This window comes from Manis pentadactyla, chromosome 12 (assembly GCF_030020395.1).
Source record: "Manis pentadactyla isolate mManPen7 chromosome 12, mManPen7.hap1, whole genome shotgun sequence".
Classification (NCBI taxonomy): domain Eukaryota; kingdom Metazoa; phylum Chordata; class Mammalia; order Pholidota; family Manidae; genus Manis; species Manis pentadactyla.
In genome coordinates, this window is record NC_080030.1 from 11,448,290 (window position 1) to 11,476,008 (window position 27,719).

The following is a 27,719-nucleotide window of genomic DNA, read 5'->3' on the forward strand; positions in this document are numbered from 1 at the left end:
ACCGTGCTCCCTGCTGCCCAGTGGTACAGAGGGACGACCACATGAGGACACGGGAGAAGGTGGCTGTCCACACGCCCAGGAGAGAATCTGTAAGATCAAGGCCTAGAAAATGCACTCAGCGGCCAGTGCAGCTTGTGATCTCTGCACACACATTAGAAGCTCCCACCGTAACCAAGGGATTGGGCAAGAGTCTGCAAAGGCCCTGAAACCACAGGGTGCACGGGAGGCTGCAGGCGCCCCCGATTCGTTACAAAGGGGAGGCATCCGGCACCGGGGCCCTCCACGCTCAGCGGAGGTCAGGCATCAACTCCACAGCCAGGCACATAAACTCCGTGCCCTTCTACAAGACATCCAGCGGGTCCTACAAGCTCTCCAACTGAAGACAGCAAGGGGGGAACGTTCTAGTGCTTGGGTCTAGAAAGCCTTCTCTGCAAAGGGAGGCTCTCCTGCCATAACCACTGAGCCGCATCCCGATAAAACTTTATTGACGGCAGGTGGCCACCCCAGGCCACAGGCAGCCCAGTGGCTGGGCTCCCCAAAGCACAGCCGACACAATTCTCTCCCAGCCCAGGACCGCCAAGGGGGAGGTGGTGGCTCTTCCTCCAGCCCACCCCAGCTGGGGGAGCCCATCCCAGCCCTGCCTCACCACACAGCCACCAGGAACCACCTGCTGAAGCCCCCTCCCCGAAAAGGCCCTGTTCTCTGGAGGCCCCGAGCTGCCTGCGAGGCCGGCGATCCATGCATGGATCAGGTCTCTCTGTTGCTCAGCCGAGCCTGAGCAACTGCACACCCACAGTCTCCCTCCAGGGTCTGAAGAAAGTTCTGGTAACACACCAGCACCTTGAACACCTCTGAAACTGATGCCTGGGTTCTTCTTTGCAGAGTCAAAGAATGAACTTAGCAAACATGCAAAGTAGGAGAGCCAGAGAGAGGTTTTTATTTAGAGATACAGTGAGAAGACAGAGCTCCTGGCTCACGCCAGGAGGGGACAAGAGAGTCTGTGGTGGTGCGTTGTCTAGGGGGTTTACAGTCAGTTGAGGATTTTCAGGAATGTGGCTAAGGGCTTGGGGTGCAGACTTGTACCAACCGCCCTGCCCCCAAGGTGGGCTGGGTTGTTGTCTGTTTGCTACGGCTGTTTGTAGTTGGGATACAGTGAAGTCACAGGTTATGATGAGATACCCTTTTTTATTTGTGGAACACTGTGGGTAAAAGTATAACATTTCCAGAATATCTCGCCTGACTTTAGTACATCTGCAGATCAATAGGCATTCAGAGGTGGCAAGAAGTATGGCTTTAGTGCTTTTGCATCACTCCTCAGGGGTGGAGAGAGAATCTCTATATGAATGGGTAATTACCTGGGCAGGAGGGCTTATCTGTACCTGAGAGGTTAGGGTGGGGGGCGGGTACTGCTGCTGCTGGAGCAGGAGAGAGAGATGAGCCAGACTGCAGTTTTGTAAGCAATAAATGAGTTTTAAAGTTTCTCTCCCCCTTTGCTGATTTCGGTTTTTAGAGGTATTTTGCCCCTGGATTTCCTTTCCCGTACTTCCAAACACTCAAACATTCCAGGCCAAGTTGCTGCTGGCCTTTTGAGCTTTAACTGATCTCACTAAAGATGTCTATATTCCTAGTCTGGTACCTTTACCCTAGAGAATTAATGTGACCTTGACTTTGCATAATGCTTAACAGAGTTTCCATAGGGACTTCTTTGCACATTGTTAACATTGTTCTGTCTGTAATTATCTTTCTTTGCTTTTTCCAGAGGCCCTCACCCTGCTCTGACTACACCCAACTCCCTGTTTCATTCCCCCATCTACAGAAGGAGACCCTAACTGCTTCTAGGGGAAGGGGGCCAACAACCGCTCTGGCTACTTCACGGTGAGAGGGGGCGCAGTAAGGGGTGCAGTTAGGTTTCCATCAGTGGTCAGTGAGAGGGCATCAGAAAGTGGGTGCTTCTATCTTGGTTTCCATTTCTATTACTATTTGCAGTTTTATGGCTTCTAGGCAAGACAGAACAAATTGTGTTAATAGGTTAAGTAGTGTTAGGCAGAAAAATCGATGGGTGGAAAGAGAAAAAGGCCAGGAAAGTCCACTAAAAAGACCCCAAATTAATCAATTGAAACTCAAAAAGCCAGGAGCAACTTGGCCTGGAATGTTTGAATATTCCCCAGGTGAAGGAGGATCCCTCAGCACAGCCCATGTCTTCATTGGGTTCATCATACAGGCCCAGCTTTTCTTTTTTTTTTTCATAAAATTAAGATTTTTTTTTTGAGAGGGTGTCTCTCATATTTATTGATCAAATGGTTGTTAATAAAATTCTGTATAGGGGACTCAATACACAATCATTAATCAACCCCAAGCCTATTTCTCAACAGTCTCCAATCTTCTGAAGCATAACGAACAAGTTCTTACATGGTGAACAAGTTCTTACATAGTGAATAAGTTCTTACATGGTGAACAGTGCAAGGGCAGTCATCACAGAAACTTTCGGTTTTGCTCATGCATCATGAACTATAAACAATCAAGTCAGATACGATTATTTGTTTGATTTTTATACTTGATTTACATGTGAATCCCACATTTCTCCCTTATTATTATTATTATTTTTTTTTTTTTACTAAAATGCTGAAGTGGTAGGTAGATGCAAGATAAAGGTAGAAAACATAGTTTACTGCTGTAAAAGGGCAAATGTAGATGATCAGGTCTGGCCTATTGACTAAGTATTAATCCAAGCTAGACAAGGGCAACAAAACATCCACGGATGCAGAAGATTTCTCTCAAAACAGGGGGGTGAGGTTCTAAGCCTCACCTCTGTTGATCCCCAATTTCTCACCTGATGGCCCCCCTGCGACTGTGCCTGTCTTAGGTTGTTCCTCCCTTGAGGAATCTTACCCGTCTCTGGCTAACCAGTCATCTTCCGGGGCCATACAGGGAAATGTGAGGTTGGTAAGTGAGAGAGAAGCAATATTGTTTGAAAAGGTTAGCTTTTTACTTCTTTGCAGATTTATGCCCTGTGGCTTCTATGCCCAGCATTTGTCTTGAGGTATCTTTACCACTTGGAAGAATTATGATACTCGGTAATTTCAATATGAGGCACGAATTCTACTTAAGGGTTGTAATTAGGAAGAAGAAAAGCTATAGAACTAGCAGACGGAAGAAAACATGGGAAGATTGATTATTTCTTTGACATATCTTCTTGTAGAGTAACATAGCATGTATAGGTTTTAAACTACTAATTAAATTGCGTACACACATTAACATAATAGGAATAGAGCTACATAACCAAAGCATACCTGTAATTACCAGCCATCTCCAGTGAAACCAAGAAAACCAGTTAGGCACCCTAGGCATTTGTGAAAACTTATCAATGATATGATGGATATTGTCTAACTGAATTTGAATAGTTTGAGAAAAATCAGACAAATTAAAACAACACATTCCTGGGAACTGTTCACATCCCATATGTTCTTTTAACAGTAGATAGTCTGTACTTGCAAGATTTTGGAGCACTGCAACTTGCACTTTTCCTAATTCTTGGTTGAGTTGCAACAGTATACATCCAGTCAAATTTGTTGTTTTACTGTGTGCACAGGCCAGCTTAGATATCTCCTTCATTCCAATGGCAAGTCCAGGAACCAGTGGGATGAATGCAGTTACAACTGCAACAGTGACAGGATCTTTGCTGAAATTTTTTGATGATCATCTTCTGGAATGACTCTTCCAGAGGAAGTTGATGTTGGAAGTTCTTCATATCGTATCTTAATTCGTTTTCTGGGTAGCCAAATTAGACTTTGATCCTCTGTATAAAAACAAACAAACCCTTTACCCACACTTTCATATGACCTTCATACCATTGTGAAGAACCTATTGAAGACCACCACACAGGAACTGCTTTTTTTTTTTTAAGAGAAAGGAATATTATCAGAAAAATGTACTCCCATAGCTGATCATCTGACACCCTTAAAAAGATCAAAATTAAGGATATGTAAAGCATGCATTAATCGTTGATTTGCAGTTAGTTTTATCCTATCAGGGAGAAATCCCCCCCTTTTCTTTCTTTTTTTTTGTTATCATTAATCTACAATTACATGAAGAATATTATGTTTACTAGGCTCTCCCCTACACCAAGTGCCCCCCACAAACCCCATTACAGTCACTGTCCGTCAGCACAGCAAAATGTTGTAGAATCACTACTTGTCTTCTCTGTGTTGCACAACCCTCCCCTTTCTCCCACCGCCCCATTATGCATGCTAATCATAATACCCTCTTTCTTCTTCCCCCCCCTTATCCCTCCCTACCCACCCATCCTCCTCAGTCCCTTTCCCTTTGGTAACTGTTAGTCCATTCATGGGTTCTTTGATTCTGCTGCTGTTTTGTTCCTTCAGTTTTTCCTTTGTTCTTATACTCCACAGATGAGTGAAATCATTTGGTATTTGTCTTTCTCCACTTGGCTTATTTCACTGAGCATAATACTCTCTAGCTCCATCCATGTTGTTGCCAATGGTAGGATTTATTTTCTTCTTATGGCTGAATAATATTCCATTGTGTATATGTACCACATCTTCTTTATCCATTCATCTACTGATGGACACTTCGGTTGCTTCCAATTCTTGGCTATTGTAAATAGTGCTGCAGTAAACATAGGGGTGCATATGTCTTTTTCAAACTGGGCTGCTGAATTCTTAGGGTAAATTCCTAGGAGTGGAATTCCTGGGTCAAGTGATAAGTCTATTTTGAGCATTTCGAGGAACCTCCATACTGCTTTCCACAATGGTTGAACTAGTTTACATTCCCACCAGCAGTGTACGAGGGTTCCCCTTTCTCCACAACCTCGCCAACATTTGTTGTTGTTTGTCTTCTGGATGGTAGCCATCCTTACTGGTGTGAGGTGATATCTCATTGTGGTTTTAATTTGCATTTCTCTGATAACTAGCGATGTGGAGCATCTTTTCATGTCTGTTGGCCATTTGAATTTCTTTTTTGGAGAACTGTCTGTTCAGTTCCTCTGCCCATTTTTTAATTGGATTATTTGGTTTTTGTTTGTTGAGGTGTGTGAGCCCTTTATATATTTTGTATGTCAAGCCTTTATCGGATCTGTCATTTACAAATATATTCTCCCATACTGTAGGGTATGTTTTTGTTCTATTGATGGTGTCTTTTGCTGTACAGAAGCTTTTCAGCTTAATATAGTCCCACTTGTTCATTTTTGCTTTTGTTTTCCTTGCCCGGGGAGATATGTTCAAGAAGAGGTCACTCATGTTTATGTCTAAGAGATTTTTGCCTATGTTTTTTTTCTAAGGGTTTTATGGTTTCATGACTTACATTCAGGTCTTTGATCCATTTCGAATTTACTTTTGTGTATGGGGTTAAACAATGGTCCAGTTTCATTCTCTTACATGTAGCTGTCCAGTTTTGCCAGCGCTATCTGTTGAAGATGCCAGCATACATCTGTTCAACACTGTATGTCCATGGCTCCTTTATCAAATATTAATTGACCGTATATGTTTGGGTTAATGTCTGGAGTCTCTAATCTGTTCCACTGGTCTGTGGCTCTGTTCTTTTGCCAGTACCAAATTGTCTTGATTACTATGGCTTTGTAGTAGAGCTTGAAGTTGGGGAGTGAGATCCCCCCTACCTTATTCTTCTTTCTCAGGGTTGCTTTAGATATTCGGGGTCTTTGGTGTTTCCATATGAATTTTTGAACTATTTGTTCCAGTTCGTTGAAGAATGTTGCTGGTAATTTGATAGGTATTGCATCAAATCTGTATATTGCTTTGGGCAGGATGGCCATTTTGACGATACTAATTCTTCCTAGCCAGGAGCATGGGATGGCTTTCCATTTGTTAGTGTCCCCTTTAATTTCTCTTAAGAGTGACTTGTAGTTTTCAGGGTATAGGTCTTTCACTTCTTTGGTTAGGTTTATACCTAGGTATTTTATTCTTTTTGATGCAATTGTGAATGCATTTGTTTTCCTGATTTCTCTTTCTATTGGTTCATTGTTAGTGTATAGGAAAGCCACAGATTTCTGTGTGTTAATTTTGTATCTTGCAACTTTGCTGTATTCCAATATCGGTTCTAGTAGGTTTGGAGTGGAGTCTTTAGGGTTTTTTATGTACAATATCATGTCATCTGCAAATAGTGACAGTTTAACTTCTTCTTTAGCAATCTGGATTCCTTGTATTTCTTTGTTTTGTCTAATTGCTGTGGCTAGGACCTCCAGTACTATGTTAAATAACAGTGGGGAGGGTGGGCATCCCTGTCTTGTTCCCGATCTCAGAGGAAAAGCTTTCAGCTTCTCGTCATTCAGTATGATGTTGGCTGTGGGTTTATCATATATGGCCTTTATTATGTTGAGGTACTTGCCCTCTATACCCATTTTGCTGAGAGTTTTTATCATGAATGGATGTTGAATTTTGTCCAATGCTTTTTCAGCATCTATGGAGATGATCATGTGGTTTTTGTCCTTCTTTTTGTTGATGTGGTGGATGATGTTGATGGATTTTCGAATGTTGTACCATCCTTGCATCCCTGGGATGATTCCCACTTGGTCATGGTGTATGATCCTTTTGATGTATTTTTGAATTCAGTTTGCTAATATTTTATTGAGTATTTTTGCATCTACATTCATCAGGGATATTGGTCTGTAATTTTCTTTTTTGGCGGAGTCTTTGCCTGGTTTTGGTATTAGGGTGATGTTGGCTTCATAGAATGTGTTTGGAAGTATTCCCTCCTCTTCTATTTTTTGGAAAACATTAAGAAGAATGGGTATTATGTCTTCTCTGTATGTCTGATAAAATTCCAAGGTAAATCCGTGTGGCCCAGGGGTTTTGTTCTTGGGTAGTTTTTTTTATTACCGTTTCAATTTCTTTGCTCGTAATTGGTTTGTTTAACTTTTGTGTTTCTTCCTCGGTCAGTCTTGGAAGGTTCTATTTTTCTAGGAAGTTGTCCATTTCTTCTAGGTTTTCCAGCTTTTTAGCATATAGGTTTTCATAGTAGTCTGTAATAATTCTTTGTATTTCTGTGGAGTCTGTCGTGATTTTTCCATTCTCATTTCTGATTCTGTTGATGTGTGTTGATTCTCTTTTTCTCTTAATAAGTTTGGCTAGAGGCTTATCTATTTTGTTTATTTTCTCAGAGAACCAGCTCTTGGTTTCATTGATTTTTCCTATTGTTTTATTCTTCTCAATTTTGTTTATTTCTTCTCTGATCTTTATTATGTCCCTCCTTCTGCTGACTTTAGGCCTCATTTGTTCTTCTTTTTCCAGTTTCGATAATTGTGATGTTAGACTATTCATTTGGGATTGTTCTTCCTTCCTCAAGCGTGCCTGGATTGCTATATACTTTCCTCTTAGGACTGCTTTTGCTGCGTCCCACAGAAATTGGGGCTTTGTGGTGTTGTTGTCATTTGTTTCCATATATTCCTTGATCTATATTTTAATTTGTTTGTTGATCCATTGATTATTTAGGAGCATGTTGTCAAGCCTCCATGTGTTTGTGAGCCTTTTTGTTTTCTTTGTAGAATTTATTTCTAGTTTTATACCTTTGTGGTCTGAAAAGTTGGTTGGTAGAATTTCAATCTTTTGGAATTTACTGAGGCTCTTTTTGTAACCTAGTATGTGGTCTATTCTGGAGAATGTTCCATGTGCACTTGAGAAGAATGTATATCCTGTTGCTTTTGGATGTAGAGTTCTATAGATGTCTATTAGGTCCATCTGTTCTAGTGTGTTGTTCAGTGCCTCCGTGTCCTTACTAATTTTCTGTCCAGTGGATCTATCCTTTGGGGTGAGTGGCGTGTTGAAGTCTCCTAAAATGAATGCATTGCATTCTATTTCCCCCTTTAGTTCTGTTAGTATTTGTTTCACATATGCTGGTGCTCCTGTGTTGTGTGCATATATATTTAGAATGGTTATATCCTCTTGTTGGACTGATCCCTTTATCATTATGTAATGTCCTTCTTTATCTCTTGTTACTTTCTTTGTTTTGAAGTCTATTTTGTCTGATACTAGTACTGCAACCCTTTCTTTCTTCTCTCTGTTGTTTGCATGAAATATCTTTTTCCATCCCTTGACTTTTAGTCTGTGCGTGTCTTTGGGTTTGAGGTGAGTTTCTTGTAAGCAGAATATAGATGGGTCTTGCTTTTTTATCCATTCTATTACTCTGTGTCTTTTGATTGGTGCATTCAGTCCATTTACATTTAGGGTGACTATTGAAAGATATGTACTTACTGCCATTACAGGCTTTAGATTCGTGGTTACCAAAAGTTCAAGGTTAGCTTATTTAGTATCTTACTGCCTAACTTAGCTCGCTTATTGAGCTGTTATATACACCGTCTGGAGATTCTTTTCTTCTCTCCCTTCTTATTTCTCCTCTCCCATTCTTTATATGTTGGTTGTTTTATTCTGTACTCTTTCATGTTTCCTTTAACTGCTTTTAGTGGGTAGTTGATTTTATTTTTTGCCTTTAGTTAGTATTTGGTTGGTCTGCTTTCTTTGCTGTGATTTTATTTTCTCTGGTGACATCTGTTTAGTCTTTGGAGTTCTCCCGTCTAGAATAGTCCCTCTAGAATACCCTGTAGAGGTGGTTTGTGGGAGGCAAATTCTCTCAACTTTTGCTTGTCTGGGAATTGTTTAATCCCTCCTTCATATTTAAATGATAATCGTGCTGGATACAGTATCCTTGGTTCAAGGCCCTTTTGTTTCATTGCATTAAATATATCATGCCATTCTCTTCTGGCCTGTAAGGTTTCTGTTGAGAAGTCTGATAATAACCTGATGCGTTTTCCTTTATAGGTGACCTTTTTCTTCTCTCTAGCTGCCTTTAAAACTCTGTCCTTGTCCTTGATCTTTGCCATTGTAATTATTATGTGTCTTGATGTTGTCCTCCTTGGGTCCTTTCTGTTGGGAGTTCTGTGTACTTCCGTGGTCTGATCAATTATTTCGTCCCCCAGTTTGGGGAAGTTTTCAGCAATTATTTCTTCAAAGACACTTTCTATCCCTTTTCTCTCTCTTCTTTTTCTGGTACCCCTATAATGCAGATATTGTTCCTTTTAGATTGGTTACACAGTTCTCTTAATATTGTTTCATTCCTGGAGATCCTTTTATCTCTCTCTGTGTCAGCTTCTATGTGTTCCTGTTTTCTGGTTTCTATTCCATCAATGGTCTCTTGCATCTTATCCATTCTGCTTATAAATCCTTCCAGAGTTTGTTTCACTTCTGTAATCTCCTTCCGGACGTCTGTAATCTCGCTCCGGACTTCATCCCTTAGCTCTTGTATATTTCTCTGCATCTCCGTTAGCATGTTTATGATTTTTATTTTGAATTCTTTTTCAGGAAGACTAGTTATGCCTGTCTCCTTCTCAGGTGTTGACTCTGTGATCTATGTCTGCCTCAGATTTTGCCTTTTCATGGCAATAGAGATAGTTTGCAGAGCTGGCATGAGTGACGGCTGGAAGAACTTCCCTTCTTGTTGGTTTGTGGCCTTCCTCTCCTGGGAGAACAGCATCCTCTAGTGGCTTGTGCTGGGCACCCAGCTTATTTTGTTACCTTTACCTATGTGCTGGTTTTTTTTTCCTTCTGGCCCTAATTAAGTAGTTTGTAACCTAGGCAACTCATTTAGCATGCAAGCCCAGCCTTACACAACATAGTGAAAGGCAGGAAGGATTCCATCTTAAAGATTGTATTTTAATGCCCAGGAAGTTAAAATATCTGCACCCCCAGCTCTTACTCACATTCCTAAACAATCCTCAAAAGGGGGAACCCCCAGCCTTTCAGGCCGCTCCTCTCTCTGAGGTCACCCACACTTTCTAAGTGTGTAACCTTTTTTTTTTTTTTTGGTATCATTAATCTACAATTACATGAGGAACATTATGCCAGGCAAGATATTCTGGAAATGTTACAATTTTACCCACATTTCTCATACCCCTTTGGAAAAGTGTCTATTCACTTCTGCAATTTTTTTTGAAATTTAATTGACTTGACAGTTATGTGCACTACTAAATGCTCACCATATAAGTTGTATTTCCATTTGTCAACATACAAAGAAATTATAATATAAGTGGCTAGATTCCCTATGTTATACTTACATCTCTGTGACTGATTTATTTTATAATTTGAAGTTTCTACCTTTTACCTGCTTGACCCATTTCACTTACCCACCATCCGTCACTTACGGTAAACAACACTCAGTTCTCTGTGTTTGTGAGTTCACCTCTGTTTTGCTTCTTTGTTCTCTTTTTCAGATTCCACATAGAAGTGAAATCATAAAATATTTATCTTTCCCTGTCCAACTTAATTCACTTAGCATAATACCCTGTAGCCTCATTAGTGTTCTCACAAATGACAAAATTTCACTCTTTTTATTATCCAAGTAATATTCTCTTGTGTATGTATGCACATATTCTTTACCCATTGGTCTATAAATGGACACTTAATTGCTTCTATATCTTCAATATTGTAAATAATGTTGCATTAAATGTAGGGGTACATATGTCTTTTCAGATTAGTGATTTTGTGTTCTTTGGATAAATTCCCAGGATCGGAATTGCAGGGTCATATGGTATTTCTATTTTTAGTTATTTTAGAAATCTCCATCTCCTTTCCATACTAGCTGCGCCAATATACATTCCCCAAAACAGGGTACAAGCTTGTTAAAACCTATACATGCTTATGTTACTCTACAAGAAGTTATGTCAAAGAAATAATCAATCTTCCCATGCTTTCTTCCATCTGCTACTTCTATAGCTTTTCTTCTTCTTCCTAATTACAACCCTTTAGTAGAATTCGTGCCTCATATCAAAAATTACCGAGAATCATAATTCTTCCAAGTGGTAAAGATGCCTCAAGACAAGTGCTAGGCCTGGAAGCCACAGGGCATAAATCTGCAAAGAAGTGAAAAGCTAACCTTTTCAAAGAATATTGTTCTCTCTCATTTACCAACTTTACATTTCCCTGTATGGCCCCAGAAGATGGCTGGTTAGCCGGAGACGGGTAAGATTCCTCAAGGGAAGAACAACCTGAGACAGGCACAGTTGCAGGGGGGCCATCAGGTGAGAAATTGGGAATCAACAGAGGTGAGGCTTAGAACCTCACCACCCCCTGTCTTGAGAGAAATCTTCTGCATCTGTGGATGTTCTGTTGCCCTTGTCTAGCTTGGATTAATACTTAGTAAATAGGCCAGACCTGATCATCTACATTTGCCCTCTTACAGCAGTAAACTATGTTTTCTACCTTTATCTTGCATCTACCTACCACTTCAGCATTTTAGTAAAAAAAAAAAAAAAAAAGATACGGGAGAAATGTGGGATTCAAATATAAATAAAGTATAAAAATCAAATGGATAATCATATCTGACTTGATTGTTCATAGTTCATGATGCGTGATCAAAACCAAAAGTTTCTGTGATGACTGCCCTTGCACTGTTCACCATGTAAGAACTTATTCACTATGTAAGAACTTGTTCACCATGTAAGAATTTGTTCATTATGCTTCAGAAGATTGGAGACTGTTGAGAATTAGGCTTGGGGTTGATTAATGATTGTACATTGAGTCCCCTATACAGAATTTTATTGTTGTTAACAACCATTTGATCAATAAATATGAGAGATGCCCTCTCAAACAAAAAAAAACAGGGTACAAGCATTCCCTTTCTCCACATTCTAGCCATGTTTGTTATTTTGATATTAGCCATTCTGACTGGTATAAGGTGATATCTCATTGTGGTTTTGATTAGCATTTCCCTGATTATTATAGAGATGTAGAGCATCTTTTCATGTGCCTGCTGGACATCTGTATATCTTCTTCGGAAAATGTCTGTTCAAGTCCTCTACCAATTTTTTTAATTGAGTTACTTGGTGTTTTTGGTGTTGAGTTATATGAGTTGTTTACATATTTTGGATATTAGCCCTTTATTAGATATGTCATTTGCAAATATATTCTTCCATACAATAGGTTGCCTTTTTGTTTTGTTGATGGTTTCCTTTGTTGTGCAGAAGCTTTTTAGTTTGACGTAGTCTTTCTTGTTTATTTTTGCTTTTGTTTTCCTTGCCTAGGGGAACATATCCAGAAAAAAATTATTCATGCTTATGTTAAAGAGATTTTGCCTGTGTTTTCTTCTAAGAGTTTTATGGTTTCATGTCTTATATTTAGGTCTTCCATCCATTTTGAGTTTACTTTTGAGTATGATGTTAGAAAGTAATCCAGTTTCATTCACTTGCCATTTCCCCAAGACCATTTATTGAAGAGACTGTCTTTTCCCATTGTATATTCTTGACTCCTTAATTGACTGTATATGTGGGAGTTTACTTCTGGGATTTTTATTCTGTTCCACTGGTGTATGTGTCTATTCTTGTGCCAGTCCCATACTGTTTTTATACTGATAGCTCTGTAGTACAGCCTGAAATCAGGGAGCTTAATGCCCCCAGCTGTGTTTTTCTTTCTCAAGATTGCTTTGGCTATTCGGGGTCTCTTGTGGTTCCACACAAATTTCAGAATCATTCACTCTAGTTCGTTGAAAAATGCCATTGGTATTTTGATGGGGATTGCACTGAATCCATGAATTGCTCGGGCAGGATGGCCATTTTGACAATATTCTTTTTGACAAAATTCTTCCTAACCGTGAGTATGGGATAGATTTCTATTTAATTCTGCCTTCAGTTTCTTTCAGCAATGTTTTATAGTTTTCAGAGTATATTTCTTTCACCTCCTAACCAGGTGTATTTCTAGGTTTTTTATTCTATCTGATGCAATTGTAAATAGAATTGTTTTCTTGATTTCTCTTTCTGCTACTCCATTATTAATATATAGGAATTCAGCAGATTTCTGTATGTGGACTTTGTATCCTACGACTTTACCAAATCCATTTATTAGTACTAATAGTCTTTTGGTGGCATCTCTAGGGTACTCTATATATAGTATCATATCATTTGCAAATTGTGACAGTTTTATTTCTTCCTAACAAATTTGGATTCTTTTACCTCTCAAGTCCAGTGAGCATCTTTATAACCATTGTGTTGAACTCTTTATCCAGTAGCTTGCTTAACTCCGCTTCCTGAAGTTTTGTCTTGTTCTGACTTTTGGAGCACATTCTTCTGTCTTCTCTTTTTCTTGACTCTCTTTGCTTGTGCCTATGAATTTAGTCAAAAGGGTTACCTAACCCAGTCTTGAAGGATTCGCCTTGTAGAAGAAGGTCGGGGCAAACTTCATGGCGTGTACCTAACCCAGTCTTGAAGGATTGGCCTTGTAAAAGAAGGTCAGGGCAAAGTTCATGGCATGGTGTTTTTAGCTGACTGGCAGGAGGATGAGTAAGCATGAGATGGGTGTGTTCTGGTGCCAGTACTCCTAGGACTGTGAGACAGTCTGAGGGGCCTGGCCAGAGGGGCTCCTGAGTGGACACCAGTGGTCTGCACTGCAGCAGGAGCTTGTGGGTGGTGGGCTGGAGGCATACTCTGGGGATCTCCTGTGTCAGCACCATGTGGGTCCACACCTGGGGGGGGTATCTCAGGTCAGTGATGAGTGGTTTCGCATTCTGGGGATCTCCAGGATTAGGTTCATGGGGAGCACACTGGTGGATGGCGATAGGTGCAGGGTGGTATGTTCTGGGTATCTTGGCAGAGGCAGGGGTTGCTTCCCAGCGCAAGCAGGGTGAACTTCAACAAGAACTCCCACTGGTGCAAACCTCTCGAACTGATAGTTCTCCAGCAGAGCTGTTTGGGTGAGGGCACAGACTGAGAGGCCACCTAGTCCAATTCTGGAATTGGATTGTGCACCCACACCCTGCTCCTGGCTGTGTATGCCGAGTCAAACAGTGGTGCTCACCAGGACCTTTGATCCCAGAGAGAGTTCCAGCATTTCCCTACACCGAATGTACTTTAAACTACAACTTTTTTTCTCTTCCCAGGGCAGGTGAATTTTGTGCCTGGATCCTTCAGTGACGACCCTCCCGACTACAGGGCGCAGCACTGGGGTTGGGTTCCCACTATTACCACGGCTCTATCTCTCCTGACATTTCCTATACGGTCTCTCTGTCCTTCGTTATATAGAAGATGTTCACTCGGGTGTCAGTTCACCCTCAGGAACAGAGCAAATGACCTGTATTTAGGAGTAGATTCAGCATTTAGGGGGGAGGAGGTAGGTTTAGGTTCTTCCTACACCACTATCTTCCTGCTCCTCTGCCCCTCTGCCCATTTTAAAATTGGATTTTTGGGGGATTCCTATTGAGTTGTATGAGTTCTTTATGTATTTTGGATATTAACTCCTTATCAGACATGTGATTTGTGAATATTTTCTCCCATTTCTTATGTTGCCTCTCTATTTTGTTTAATTTTTCTTTTTGTTGTGAAGGAACATTTTCATTTCATGTAGTCCCACTTATTAATTTTTGTGGTTTTTGCCTGTGCGTTTGGTTTCATATCCAAAAAAAGCATTGCCAAGATGACATCAAGGAACTCTCCTTATGTTTTTGTATATGGATTTTATGGTTTCCGTTCTTAGGTCTAAGCCTGTAGTCATTTTGAGTTAGTTATCGCGAGTGGCACGTGATGAGTCCAATTTTATTCTTCTGCATCCCACCGCATTTTTCTTCTTCCTTGACTTACAACATGGTTTTGTCCCAGTATACCCATCGTTAATCAGACATTCATTTAATTCACATCACCGACTGAACATCATAGTTTACCTTTGTTTACCTTAAATGTGATCAGAATACTTACATTATCTTACATTGGGCAATATCACCTATCAAAAAGCCTATGTTTAAATAAATGTTGAATATCTCATGCAATTTATTGAATACTGTACCAAAAGTGAGAAACAGAACAGTTGTGAGTGTATCGATTGTTTGCTTTTGTGATTGCATGACTGACCCAGGACCTGTGGCTGGCTGCCAGTGCCCTTCCTCATGAGACAGTATCATACCACATTACCACTAGCTCAGGAAAAGATCAAAATTCAAAACTTGAAGTAGTATGGTGTCTACTGCATGCCTATTGCTTTATCACCATCACAAAGTCAAAAAACTAAATTGAACCATTGTAGGTCAGGGATCTGTAGTGGGTAATAGAACCTTACGTGTTCTGGACTGATCCCATGTGTTTTACTCTTTATTTTCCCATATAATATCTTAGCAAGACATGCTTTACAAAAATGTCCATTTACTGAGGGTTTTGATGAGTAGTCATAGCATGCTATATTTTCTATGGATTCAGAATTGCACCTGGTAGTAAATCCTGATACAGAGTCAGAGAGGGGGAATGCATACACAATTGTGGGACTTCCTGGTTCAGTAATTAGTGGACATGACCAGTACCTGACCATGGAGACAGATGATCCTTGATGTATACTTTTATTAATTCTCTAATTGTCAACATTAAAATATTTGAAAAAAATTAAAAATTAAAGAGTAGATGTATTATATAACTCACAACACAATATCTTAAGTTTAAATATTTTTATTTATACCAAGGCCAGAAATGTTTTCAATTGACTTTCTATTTTGTTTATTTTCAAATTCAAAGTATATCCATATGACCTGTTAAAGGTACACATTCATTTAATGTGCTTCCAGATTTACTTTTACTCCTTGGCTGTAAACAAGGGATAGGCTGTCTAATCATCATGCTGTTTCCCACATCATCAGGAGTTTTCCTTGGAGAGCTTTTTTATTATTTCTGGTTGGTTCTCAGAATCATCCCACACTTTTTTGCTAAAATCCTCTATACTTTTGCATCAATAGGCTTGTGATTTCAGGATAGTGTGTCTCCTCATTTGGCATTCCATATATAATTATTTGATCATTGTTCATTTTGGTAGAAGGGTCTTGATTCCATTTAAGCCCTTTACCAGGGTAGCACAAAGGAAGAACTCTGTATCCTGTAACCCCCAAACACTGCTACATGGGGTGGCTGTCTGTCAGTAGCAAGTCAGTTCTTCCTACCCTCATAGACATTAATTTACACCAACAAAATTCTACCTGAATAAGTCAGAGCAATTCTCCCCAAACTCTGTCCAAGCATTTCTCTGCATGGCCCTTGAAAAACACATTCAGGGACTAACTCAAAGGAGCCAGAGAAAAACTGGAACTGAGGCACAAGTTTCCCTCATCCTTTCCCAAAAGAAACAGTGATTCCGTAGGGTCACTTTGTACAACTGGAGGAAGCCACTGTCCATGTAAATCACCTTCTCCTTGGCCTTAATTTGTGGCTAAGGTATCAATCTTCAGAATACCTAACAGAGGAAAGAAAGGCTTCCTGTGGAAAAATGGAATTTAAAAACTCACTCTTTCTCTGTGTTCTCAGAATCATTCCTGATACCAAAAACACAGTCAATATGAATATAATATTCATACATTGCATTCTAAAGAAGATGAAGATTCTTACATAGAGCATTGTGCTTCCCTATTAGTTCAACTGGGTTTTAGTAGGGCTTCTCCTCTACAACAAAGTTTGAGATCAGATCTCCTTTAATGGTATACTATTGTCATGGTCATTTAGAAGAGGATTTCCAATATTGAAACTTTTAGGAAGCTTGCAAAGCCGTACAAAGTAGTACTGATATCCCTCATTAGGGGAGGTCATTGAGAGGATGTGACCTCTGATTTATCAGAGAGCTGGACTCTGGCAATCTGAAGCTCCTCCCCCTCTCTTCTGTCCATGGAATGTGCATTCTGGTCTATTGTGCTCCCAGCAGCTGCCCCAAGGACCTCTCCTTGAGACAGTGATATCGTATTGAGACCATCTGGAGGGTATACATTACTGAACCTTACAGCCTCTATATAAGCATGTAGGATATGGCAGGCAGGTGCGCAGATCTCATCTCAGGCCCTTAAGAAAGGGATCCTGTGTAAGTTCCCTTGCTTATTAAACCATCCACCTATCAATCTGGAGTGGCCTGACCCTTTCTGCAGTCGTTGCATGCACAGCTGAGCTCAGAATGCACCCGGGAACCAGCTGAGGAGCTCGGGTACCAACACGCCATCACAAAGATTCTTCATTAGCCATTTCTCCCTTCCCTTAAAATACTCTGGTGTACTTGTGCCTGTTAGAGGAGCCTTTACCAAGTGACTCCTACAAAACCCCTGATCATGAAATTATGACTGTGGATAATTCAGTATAAGCCCACTTCAGATTTCAACAATTATATAAGAAATATCCAGTCCTGAGATTTTCCCCTCATTTTCATGACCTTGACAGATTTAAGGAGCTCAAATGACCACAGTCAAGTCTGGTCAGCACCTCCCCCTAAGCACGCTCAGGCACTGGATTCCCAGCAGGAACACCCCGCCCAGATGCTGCGCTCTCCTCAGCGTACCGCATCAGGGGGAACGGGAAACCACCTGCACCACCACTAGAGATCGCCTTGATGACTGCAGGAAATACATGCTGTGTAACTCCACACAGCAAAAAGTATTTCCCTTTGAACGGGATTTTACGTGGCGTGATTCCAGGATCCTGTCTACACCTTGCTTCTTTCTGACTCACTCACCAGACTCGGTAAAGGTTGACTATTCCCATTGGATCAGCCATCAGCACACTGGCTGGACATTTGTGGTCTTCCATTTCCACCGCTGCTCCTATGTTTATTTGGCTTTCTACCATAATGAAGACTTTAAACATCCCCTTCATTATTATATCATCATGGACTCACGGCTTCCTATTTTATCCACTGGGTTCCAATCTAGTATTACTGACTTTGATGCTCAGAATGTTCCAGATTTGACCAGCTGGATCCTAACCAATCTGACTGCAGCAGGCCTCCATTAAGTCGTCTGAATTTGGTCCAGGTGGTGTCCAAGAAGGGAGGGTCAGTTATGCCACAGGGATCAAAGTTAATAGGTTTAGCAGAAAGGTCATTTCATATTTTTATGGGACGCTGGGAGCATATTCTATATACCATGATTAGTCATTTTGAAGTCAAAATACTGGCTCATCTTAAAGGAAGTTATCTATCAATGAAGGATTAAATTAAACATTTTCTGTCCTTCCCCCACATGGATTTTAAGACACTGATTATTCTTTTTTCAGTACTGAGCAGCACCAAAGGACTGCTTGTGGCATAGAAGTTGCCCACAAGCAATTGGACACACAGATGAACTGGTTCATCGCTCCACAACGTTCCTGACGAGGTGGAGATAGCACAGTCCACAAAGTACACGACCACAAAGAAACACATGAGTAACAGAATGGCCTGCATGGCCCTGCTCTCCGGGGAGGCTTTCGGAGAAAGCTTGGTGCTGTGAAGATGCCAGGACTGCCTCTGGTGCCTGTACAGGAGCATCACCACGCAGCCGCTCGGGATGCCCATGAGCTCTACAAGGGCAACATCCCGGAAGGTCACAAGGACAAAACATGTGCGCTTTAGGAGGTAGTTCACAGCCACAGAGAGCAGGATTCAGTGACAAACAGAACATCGGCGGAGATCACATTGGGGGTAGAAATAGTGGAGAATATGTAACGTCCACTAATAAACATATTGAAGAGCCATAGGAAGAGAAAGAAATACATGTCTTGACTTGAGGATTTATGTTTGAACTTTGCCAAACAGGAGCTCCTGGGGCTGAGGGTGACGGCCTGGAGGACACTCAGCAGGCATGTGGTGCAAATGGAGAGGCCCCGTATCAACCTGCTCAAGAAGATGACTGCTTTACATTTGATGATATGCCAAAGTTCCTGAGACCCAAAAATATCTGTAGCCATGAGCCCCATGGTTAGGAGCATCACTGTGTGGATCAGGGCCAAGTGACCGACGGTCAGGTCCGTGGGCTTGGCCCTGTGCTTGAGGAGGAACGTGCGGAAGCAGGAGGAAGGTCTTGGCTGAGAACCCAATGCTGACTTTGGAGTAAGAGACATTATAAATACAGACACTACTAAAAATAAATACATATAAATAAATAAATATAAATGAATGAATGAATGAATGCATGAATACAGACACTACTGTAAAGTGTAAACCATCCTGCGTTAAGATGTTACTCCCATTCATCAACTCAATAATGAAATAACAGCCAGTCTGACTTTCTCCCTAAGCACATTTTACTTTGTTATCATTTCTCTGTGGCTTAGTAACAAGGAATCCTGATTAGTTCACATTCATCTGTTCATGTTAAGTGCATATGATACAGTTTGGAAGAAAAATGTCGAAACCCAAGCAAAGAGATCAAGGCCAAGCCAAGGTCATTGTGTCCTAAGTTTTCTTCTCTAAATGGGTTCTGGTGTATCTATTTCCAATGAAAGGAAAAAGAGTATTTTGAATAAAATAGTATATGGAGAAAAATTAATTGCCACAAATTCTCTTTATCCGATTCCCAGTAATTATATTATTACATCCCTGGAGTCAGGAAGGAGAGATCGCTACTGTCACCACTTTGTTTTGTTTACTTTTAATGTAACTGCAGCCTCATTCTCACTGCCTCCAATGTGAAATTTCTCAAATATTAGAGCATATGCTTAAGTGCTAACACCATCAACTGGAAATGTATGATTGAAACTGATACAAGGAAGATCTTCATGAGAAAATACTGTTGGGTATTTTTGTAGAGTATGAGGTTAAACTCTCTATGTAAGAGGATTCTTTGAATAACAACAACCTCATTTCCCCCTGAAGAACTTTAAATTGTTTGTATATTTACTTACTGTCTAAATTAATGAAACAAAATTGAATATGTAAATGAAAATTTAGAATTTAAAAGCATTACCCACCCATCCCCCATGAATGTTAAGTTTTAAAATGCATTTGTAAAGCTTTAGTCTAAAATAGAATATTCATATACTAATATGTATCTTGAGAATTGATGAGGCAAGTTGACAAGTCATGTTTACTCAGAGAAATAAATGGGAACCAAAATTAATTATCTCATACCAAAATATATTAATTTTTGTGAGTCTTCAGAGGAAAGATAAAGATGAAAATTTCCCTATTGTGTTATAAATAAAACACTTCTCTGAGCTTGAGGCTGTTGGCTTATCTGAATTTGAGGCTTCAAATTTGAGGCTTCAAAAAAAATTCACTCACAGGCCAAATTTGCTTCCTTCCATGACCCGCCTAGGATTCTCTCCTACCCACTTATTCTGAATCAGTGGGATAAGGAGACACTTACCCAGAGAGAGGTGTGAGCTGATTTAGTTCATGTAAAAAGAAGCTGCATAGTTTTATGGTAAACACATCATGAGCTCATCTCTTTTGCAAGCCTGTAGCTTCAGTGTCTGCAGAACCTTGGAGTCTGAAGTCGGCATTTTACCTGTCTCCTGTTTTTCATTGTTCTCTCCTATATATGAGGAAGAGTAACATTTTAGCTGAGTTAGATATCACAAATGTTTTCTCCCAGTTTGCCAGTTGTAATTTAACTTCAAGTTTTGGATGTTTCATTTCTATGCAAAAGTTTTTTTTGTTTGTTTGTTCTTGTTAATAATTCCTAGTTTCACTACATTGGGAGCACGGAATGTTTGTACAATTTCTTGTTTTTAGTTCAATAGTTAAATGTACTTAAAATATAATAGTATTTACACTAAGGAATGCCACATCGACCCTTTCAGTTAATCACGAGGCTGCTTGGGCTTCAACTCGATGTTCTGTCCTCCTTAGGAATGCTCTTTCTGGGGCTCCTTCTTATTACAGTCCTCACACGTCTGAATGTCTAGGAGTTTTCATCACACCTTGGATGTTGCATTGAGTTTGGTTGGTGCCTTCGGTGATCTACTTGCAAGGATAAGTTTGTTGGTCATTTACCGCTTAGACTCGGTAAGCCGTTCCTCACTCCCAGGCTCTGTAATTAAGCCTTTCTGATTGGAAACATGGGGTTATCCATTTTCCCTCCTTTTTTCTTGAACTGTTGCAGCTTTTCTTACAACTGATGCTTTATAGAATAACCTTAAAAACGCTCCTTGCATTCTACCACTGATTCAGCTCCTGTTTGTTTTAATTGAATACATTTGACTCCTGACATTGTATAAACTTAAGGTGCACAGCATGTTGCTTTGACACATTGATATACTGTAATGTGACTGCTGGGGTAGCAATATTTGTCACATTAAAAATTATAGCACGATATTATTGTCTATGTTCATTACACTGTGCATTAGATCTCTATGGCTTACTTAGTTCTTATTTCAATTTGTGCCCTTAAATAACGTAAGTCTTATTCTCCTCCTCCCCAACGACCAACCCTCTGGTAACTACTATTTCACACAGTTTTTTATAGGTTTTATTTTTTTGTTTTCAGATGCTTCATATAAGTGATATTATACGGTACTTGTCTTTCTTTGTCTGACTTACCTGGCTTAGCATGTAACGTTTATTCTTTATGGAACTTACTGATATTTTCTTTGTGCTTGATACATAATTCACTTTGTGAATGATCATTATACCTTGAGAAGAAGTTGTATTTTGGAAAAGCTGAATATATAGCTGTAAGCTATGCCTTGTTGATTATGTTGTTTAGCTATTTTATACTTTTTTTTACGTTTGGTTCATCAGATCCGTCTTGCTCTGAGTGATATTAAAGTCTCCCATTATTAGTGTGGTCTTACTGATGCTACTTTGCATTTCTTGTAATTACTGCTTTATTTGTTGCATTATTTGATCTGTGGCTAGTTATAATGGAAATAGTTTCATTATGATCTGTGACTTGTAACTTTAAAAAGGGTAAACTTTTAAAGAAAAGCCTGTTGTGCTTTCTTCCTGGAATGCTTTCTGCACCCCACCTACTTCACATGGATAGTTACCACTTCTCTTTCCCTGTGGTGTCTGTATGTCTTACCGTTCCCTACTTCGTACACTTTAATTTGTCCCTGTATTATAATTTCTCATGATGATTCTATGCATATTAAATTTACACTATGTGCCAGCCAAGATTTGAGGTACTGGGGAAGCGGCTGTGAATAAGAAAGCCAGGAACTGCCCTCACTGTTTATTTTTCTTTCCTAACACTTAATGCAATTGTAATTTGATATTGTTTGCCTGTTTATCTGTAATTCATGAGAAAAAGGACTGTATTTGTTTTGTTCACTGTGGAGTTCCCAGTGCTTCATATAGCGGGTGCATATGGTTGGCATTCAGTAACATGTAGTAAATGAATCTACACATGTGTTTTATATTTATTTTTATATTTTATATATCTTATATTTCAGGCTAGTGGAAACTAGTCACAATTACATGAGAGTCACTACGGACTGGCTCACCCGCCTCAGTCACCACAGACTGGCACTCCTTTGTTCCTGGAGCCCTTCTAGCGTCTGAGGCTGTAGAACAGTCCAGGCAGATGCCAGTGGGACCCCGCAGAGGGTAGCAGGCGTGCCACTGGTAGCCCTTCCTACTCCTGATGGCTAGAAAGAACATGACTACATACAGGAATTGTCAACCACATAAGCGTACCCCAGCAGGGCCAGGGCTGGAAAAAGCAAGCCAGGTGCCTGAGACTGAAAATGTTAAGGGGCGTTTGTTCTCAGGGTCAGGTGAGTGCAAGGTGGGCGCCCTTTTAATTCTGTGCCCGTGGCAGCTCCCTTACCTCACCTTAGCCCTAGCTCTGATCACATTAAACCCAAAGGAAATGTCTCCCCAACTTCACTTTGCTTGGTTTGACCTAAATTGTCCATGGCCACTTCAAAGCCACTCAGTATGAGGGGAGTTAGAGTAAAGAGACAGTGGACTTAACTGGCGGTGGTTCAAACATACTATTTTGCCAAATCTCCAGGCGCCCTGGAGATGGGTGTGAGCGTGGTCCGGTCCTTCTGGCTCTGCGTGTCAATGGCACGGGCGCCCGGGCACTTGCAGAGCGCACCTGCTGTTGCTGGGGAGCAGCGAGGGACGCGCGGCAGCAGGGTGCCCAGGGCGGCACGTGGCCTGGGGCGGTCGGCCCACTCCGTGCCCGGGGTGGGGGGCGGGGCTCGGGCCACAGACACCAACCTCGGATGGTGGGCGCACCCAGGGGCCCAGGGATGGTGGTCCCCTCCTGTGGGGCTGGGCCTGCCCTACCTCCCTACCGTGGCCAGGAAGGGGAAAGTCCTGCTTCTGGGAGCGCAGCCCGGCTCGGGGACAGGGGGTCTAAGGCCTGCGCTGGCCGGCGGGTGGGGGCGAGTGGAGCACAGGGCTTAGGGGCTCCCGGACTGTGGAGGGAGCCCAAGGCCTGCCTGCGGGGTGGGGGACCCGCCGGCCTGCCCGCGGGTTGGCACTGCCTCTGGGCGGGGATGCCCACCGCCACCCCCAGCCCCCGGACGCGTGTCGGGGTGGGGGACGAGGCCCGGCAGCAGCAGGTGGTCACGGTGGGGCCGGGAAGGGGCTGGGCGAGGGGGGGCACCCGCTGTGAGCGGGCGGAGGGGCAGGCGGCCGCGGACTCTCCTGTCCGCCCCCACCCCGGCAAGCCCCAGGAGCTCTTTCCTCCCACTTTCTCTCTAAATAAAAGCCTCCCTGGCTTTCTTTCCTAACTTGAGTGTTTGCGAAGTTCATTCTTTGACTTGGGGAACAAGAACCCTGGTATCATTTTAGTCTGTTAAAATTCCCCTTTGTGCCCTCTCATTGTTTCTGTGTGTCCCATCAAGTATTTTGTTTATCAAACGTTTCCTGTTTTATATTCCCGTGAATTGCTTCCCTTTCCCCCCTCACCCCTTCTCCTTGGTTCAGAATGACACACAGACCTCATTCTCCCTGTGTAACTCCAGGGAGGGGAGATCCCAGGGCAAAACACCTTTGAAAGGGAAGTCAGTCAAAAGGAGAAATAATGTTTAAAAGCCGTTTATTGCCTACAAGCACTCACCCTGCGTCTCTCTCTCCTGCTGCAGTAGAAGAGAGCCAATACTCCCACCAAGCTCTCTGGTCCAGATAAACCCTCCCTCGCCCACGTAATTACCCACTGACGTGGAGACGGACTACTTCTCTCCACCCCTTGGAAACACCTGTTGATACGGAGAAGCACTAAAGCCAGGTCAAGAGATTCTGGAAATATTGCAATTCCACACCCTGTCTGTGGAACACGCGTCTATGGCTTCCCTTTATGTACTTAATTAAATTTTGTTACTTTTTCTCCTGTTCATCTGTCTCATGTCAATTTGTTTCTTAGACCAGCTAAGGGAACCTCGAGGAACTGAAGGAATTCTTCCTCCCACCACCAGTCAAGTAGCTATGTTTACTCAGGGCTGAACCAGGACCTCTCTCTTTTTGTTAAAAGGACCAGGATGGTGTGGAGAAAATGGAAATTACAGCCAGGATCCTTGCCTGGGTGTCACCCATTGTAGACCTGAAGTGCCTGTTTGCATGTCTATGGGATGTTTACCGAGAGGCTGGTCAGTCTTGGGAGTGTTAGGCAGAAAAATAGATATGAGCGGGATGAGAGACAATTAAGGCCAGTAAAGTTCACTAAACAGGGGACTCAAAAAAGCATCCTGTCCCAGGGGACTGAGGAGGAGCAGAAAAGAAAAACACAAAGCTAGTGAATCGGCGCAGGAATGTCTGCTTGGACCCTTGCAAGCTGCTGCTTCATGTGTCTGCACCCCAGCCCCTCTCCCACGATTTCCCCTCGAAAAGCCCTGACCGCTTGTGTGTCCGGAGGACGGTGGTTCTGCAAGGCAGGAGCCTGCCGCTCCCTCGTTTGCTAGCAAATCAATAAACTATTCTTTCCTTTCCTCAAAACCTTGTCACTGTCTTTTGTGATTTGACCTCAGGGACAAGGACTGGGTTTCGGTACCAGGAGCGGTCCCCCGACCAAGTGCCCGCACTGCCGCTCCCTCGGTGTCAGGGCCCAAGGCCGAGCTGCCCTGGAGGAACGCAGAGCTCCTGCCTTCCTCCTCGCTAGCCACAGGGGACTGTGCCGGCAAGGAATTCGTGCTGTATGGTAGCTCGAGCACAAGCCTCTAGGATTCCATCTAAAGTACACACTGAAAGCAGTAACGCCTTCCAGGAGAGAGTACAGAAACCGGTGTCCAGTGAGGGCTCTTCTGTCATTGTAAGGTGCGGGGAATCAGGCCCGGGGTGACCCTTTCTCTGTGTCCCGCTCCAGAACAACGGCAGATGCAACTGGCTCCAGAGACACGGGGAGGGCCAGCTCTGTGGCTAGAGCCCGTCCAGGAGCTCCCTGAGACCCCTGTGCTGGAGCTACGGCCGGTGTCACCTGCCTCAGCCCCTGCAGAGCTGGAGGATGTCCCAGCAGTGGCCTCAGCCCCGGTGCCAGGCCCAGGGCACCTGCAGGATGGCACCGGGCCTAGCAGAGCCAAAGGCAGACCTGGAGTCCACCAGCGCCTGTGTCGCGATCACCCAGGACGTGCCGAGGACAGAGGAGCGGACCTTCCTGCAGTTCCCTGCCCATCTGGTGGGCCAGCAGCTGACTCTGATCTGTGCGGTGAGTGGAGCGGGCTCTCGGGATCGGGGGTGGGCCTTCCCTGTGTCACGGGCTGCCCCAGACCTGCCGTCCCCTGACGTGGACTCCTGTGATCTGGGCCCACGTCCCAGCTTCCCCACAGACTCACCATGTGCCCTGAGAGACTCTCCTCACCCCCAAGCCATCCCTGACCACAGGGGAACAGTAGGGCCATCCCTTAGGGATCCTTGCAGGCCAATGAGGTGGAGCGGAGGGAAGGTGGGCAGCACCTGATGGGGCTGGGAGGGGCAAGGCAGGGGAGGGGTGCTCAAGGAGGTGCTGCCAGGGCCTTAGGTCCTCGGGCCATTGGCCTGGCAGGCTTCCATGGCCTCCGCACCTCAGCGGCCCCTGCCATGGACCTGACTGTGTGGGAGACACAGACACCAACAAACTCCAAACGCCCTGGGTGGAGTTGTTTCAGGGGAAACTGCACCTGAGTGGAGAGCGGGATCCACAGGGTGGCAGAATGGGAGGCAGATGCCCCAGGATGGGCAGGTGTGAGCTGCCTTGTGCTGCACGGAGGAGGTGAGTGAGGGTGCCTACGAGCAGAGCCCCTCTGTGCCCCATCACTGTGGGGTTCTGTGTATCCGGTCCTGGGCACCTCAGTGAACAGGGTCTGAAGCCTGGACGGCCACAAGGCTCACAGCATGTCCCTAGCTGCCTGGGCCCCAGCTCTGACCAGTGACCCTGCCTGGGAACAGGGGCACCAGGGGCGCAGCTGGATGACACCCCGTGTCATCCCCAGGAGCTGTACAACAGGATTGAATACGACCAATACAAGGCCTACTTAGAGAGCCAGCCACTGATGGAAGGCATTGAGCTCCTGGCCCCCAACGTGCAAATGGTCATCAGGCAATTCGATGCCATGGTTAGCTTGGTCATCTCCTCCTGCCTCGGGACCGTCACCATGACGGCCCAGGACAGGGCCCAAGTGGTGGAGTTCTGGATCCGGGTGGCCAAGGTGTGTCATGGGACGGCCCCCGGGATCCCTCCTTTGCCAGCTCTCAAGATGGTTGTCTGCAGTCTGCCCTGCATGGTCCCTGAGCCTCTCATGCCAGGGGCATGAGGACGTGGACTCGCAGTCCCCAGGGGTGGACAGCCATCCCAGGCCCCTTCCTTGGGTTGAGCCACAGTCCTCCACCCAGGAGGGCTGCTCACCAGGTACCAGGTGTGCTGGGCTCCCCGGGTGTCTGTCTCCTTAAGGACAGGAGTTCATGGGGGGACAGAAGCAGAGAAGCAGGCTACGCTCTCAGCTCTGTCTTCCCTCCCAGGAGTGTCTGGCCCTCAAGAATGTCGCTGCCCTCTGTGCCATTCTCTTGGCCCTGCGGAGCCGTCTCATAGGTCGTCTAGAAAGCACCTGGGGACGTGTTTCCTGGTGTGTAGTCCGGGCCCTGGGACCAGGGCACCTGAGTAGACAGGGACACCCCTACATCTTGCAGTGTCCCTCAGTGGGCTGAGACTTCCTGGGAGGTGGCAGAGCCTAGGGGCAGGGATGGCAGGCTCTTGGGGCCCCCTGTGGGTTAGGCCATGGGTACCCCTGCAGGAATCAGTTTTCTGCAATGTCAGGTGTGGGTTGAAGCCCATTGGAGATCTTGAGCTTGTGTTCTGCAGCAGGAGGTCTCTGACCCAAGGACAGCAACCTCGCCCAAAGCAGATTCGCCCCTGGGAGAACTGGGAATGAAGGCCCTGGGTGGAAACATGCAACGCCCACCCCCAGCCACAGATTCCCCAGGGCTGTGGTGGAAAGCCTCCTGCTAGGCTAGTGGATCTCGTGGATGCCCCAGGAAAATGGGTCTACCCCCAAACTCTCCACCTACGGCCATGTGTCTCCCTCCTCCTCTCCCCTCCCCTTAGGAAGAGCTCCAGGATCTAGAAAAAGCTTCAAAAGAGGGACAAGAAGCTCAAGACAAATGCTGGGCATAGAAGCCACAGGGCATAAATCTGCAAAGTAAAAAGCTAACCTTTTCAAACAATAAGGCTTCTCTCACTTACCAACTTTACATTTCCCTGTATGGCCCCAGAAGACGGCTGGTTAGCCAGAGACAGGTAAGATTCCTCAAGGGAGGAACAACCTAAGACAGGCACAGTCGCAGGAGGGTCATCAGGAGAGAACTTGGGGGCCAACAGAGGTGAGGTGCAGATCCTCACTCCCAAACAGAAGGCTAACAGAGAGTGGCTCCTTGAGGTAAACGGAGGCCAGAGGTCTGGAAGGGAGGGGTCCTCGGGGCAAGTCCTCTGCCGCGCTGTGGCACAGCTTTGGGGAAGACTCAAGAAGTGCGGGGTGAGAGGGGGAAGCTGATGGGGAAAGTAGGGTTCCCCAGGCCCCGAGGGTCTTGTCTGTCTCCCTCCCTGGCTCCAGTTGACTGGGGACCTGGCATCCAGTGAGGACC

At 43.7% G+C, this 27,719-nt stretch overlaps 1 protein-coding gene and 1 pseudogene across 4 annotated transcripts in view; one reads left to right on the top strand and one right to left on the bottom strand.

Annotated features, from left to right (window-relative positions):
* LOC118917624 (ral guanine nucleotide dissociation stimulator-like 2) overlaps positions 1–27,719 on the top strand; it is a 65,731-nt gene that overhangs the window by 34,734 nt on the left and 3,278 nt on the right. Inside the window, exon 2 of one of the 4 annotated variants that reach the window (XM_057490001.1) lies at positions 24,973–25,311. In XM_057490001.1, the coding sequence (XP_057345984.1) occupies positions 25,111–25,311 (201 nt within the window). In that variant the 5' untranslated portion in view covers positions 24,973–25,110. Of the gene's footprint in view, positions 1–18,010; positions 18,028–23,758; positions 24,289–24,972; positions 25,312–27,719 lie in introns of those variants that run through there. The other 3 variants (XM_057490003.1, XM_057490004.1, XM_057490005.1) reach the window with 3 other exon arrangements.
* On the bottom strand, positions 15,727–22,946 carry LOC130680039 (vomeronasal type-1 receptor 90-like; annotated as a pseudogene).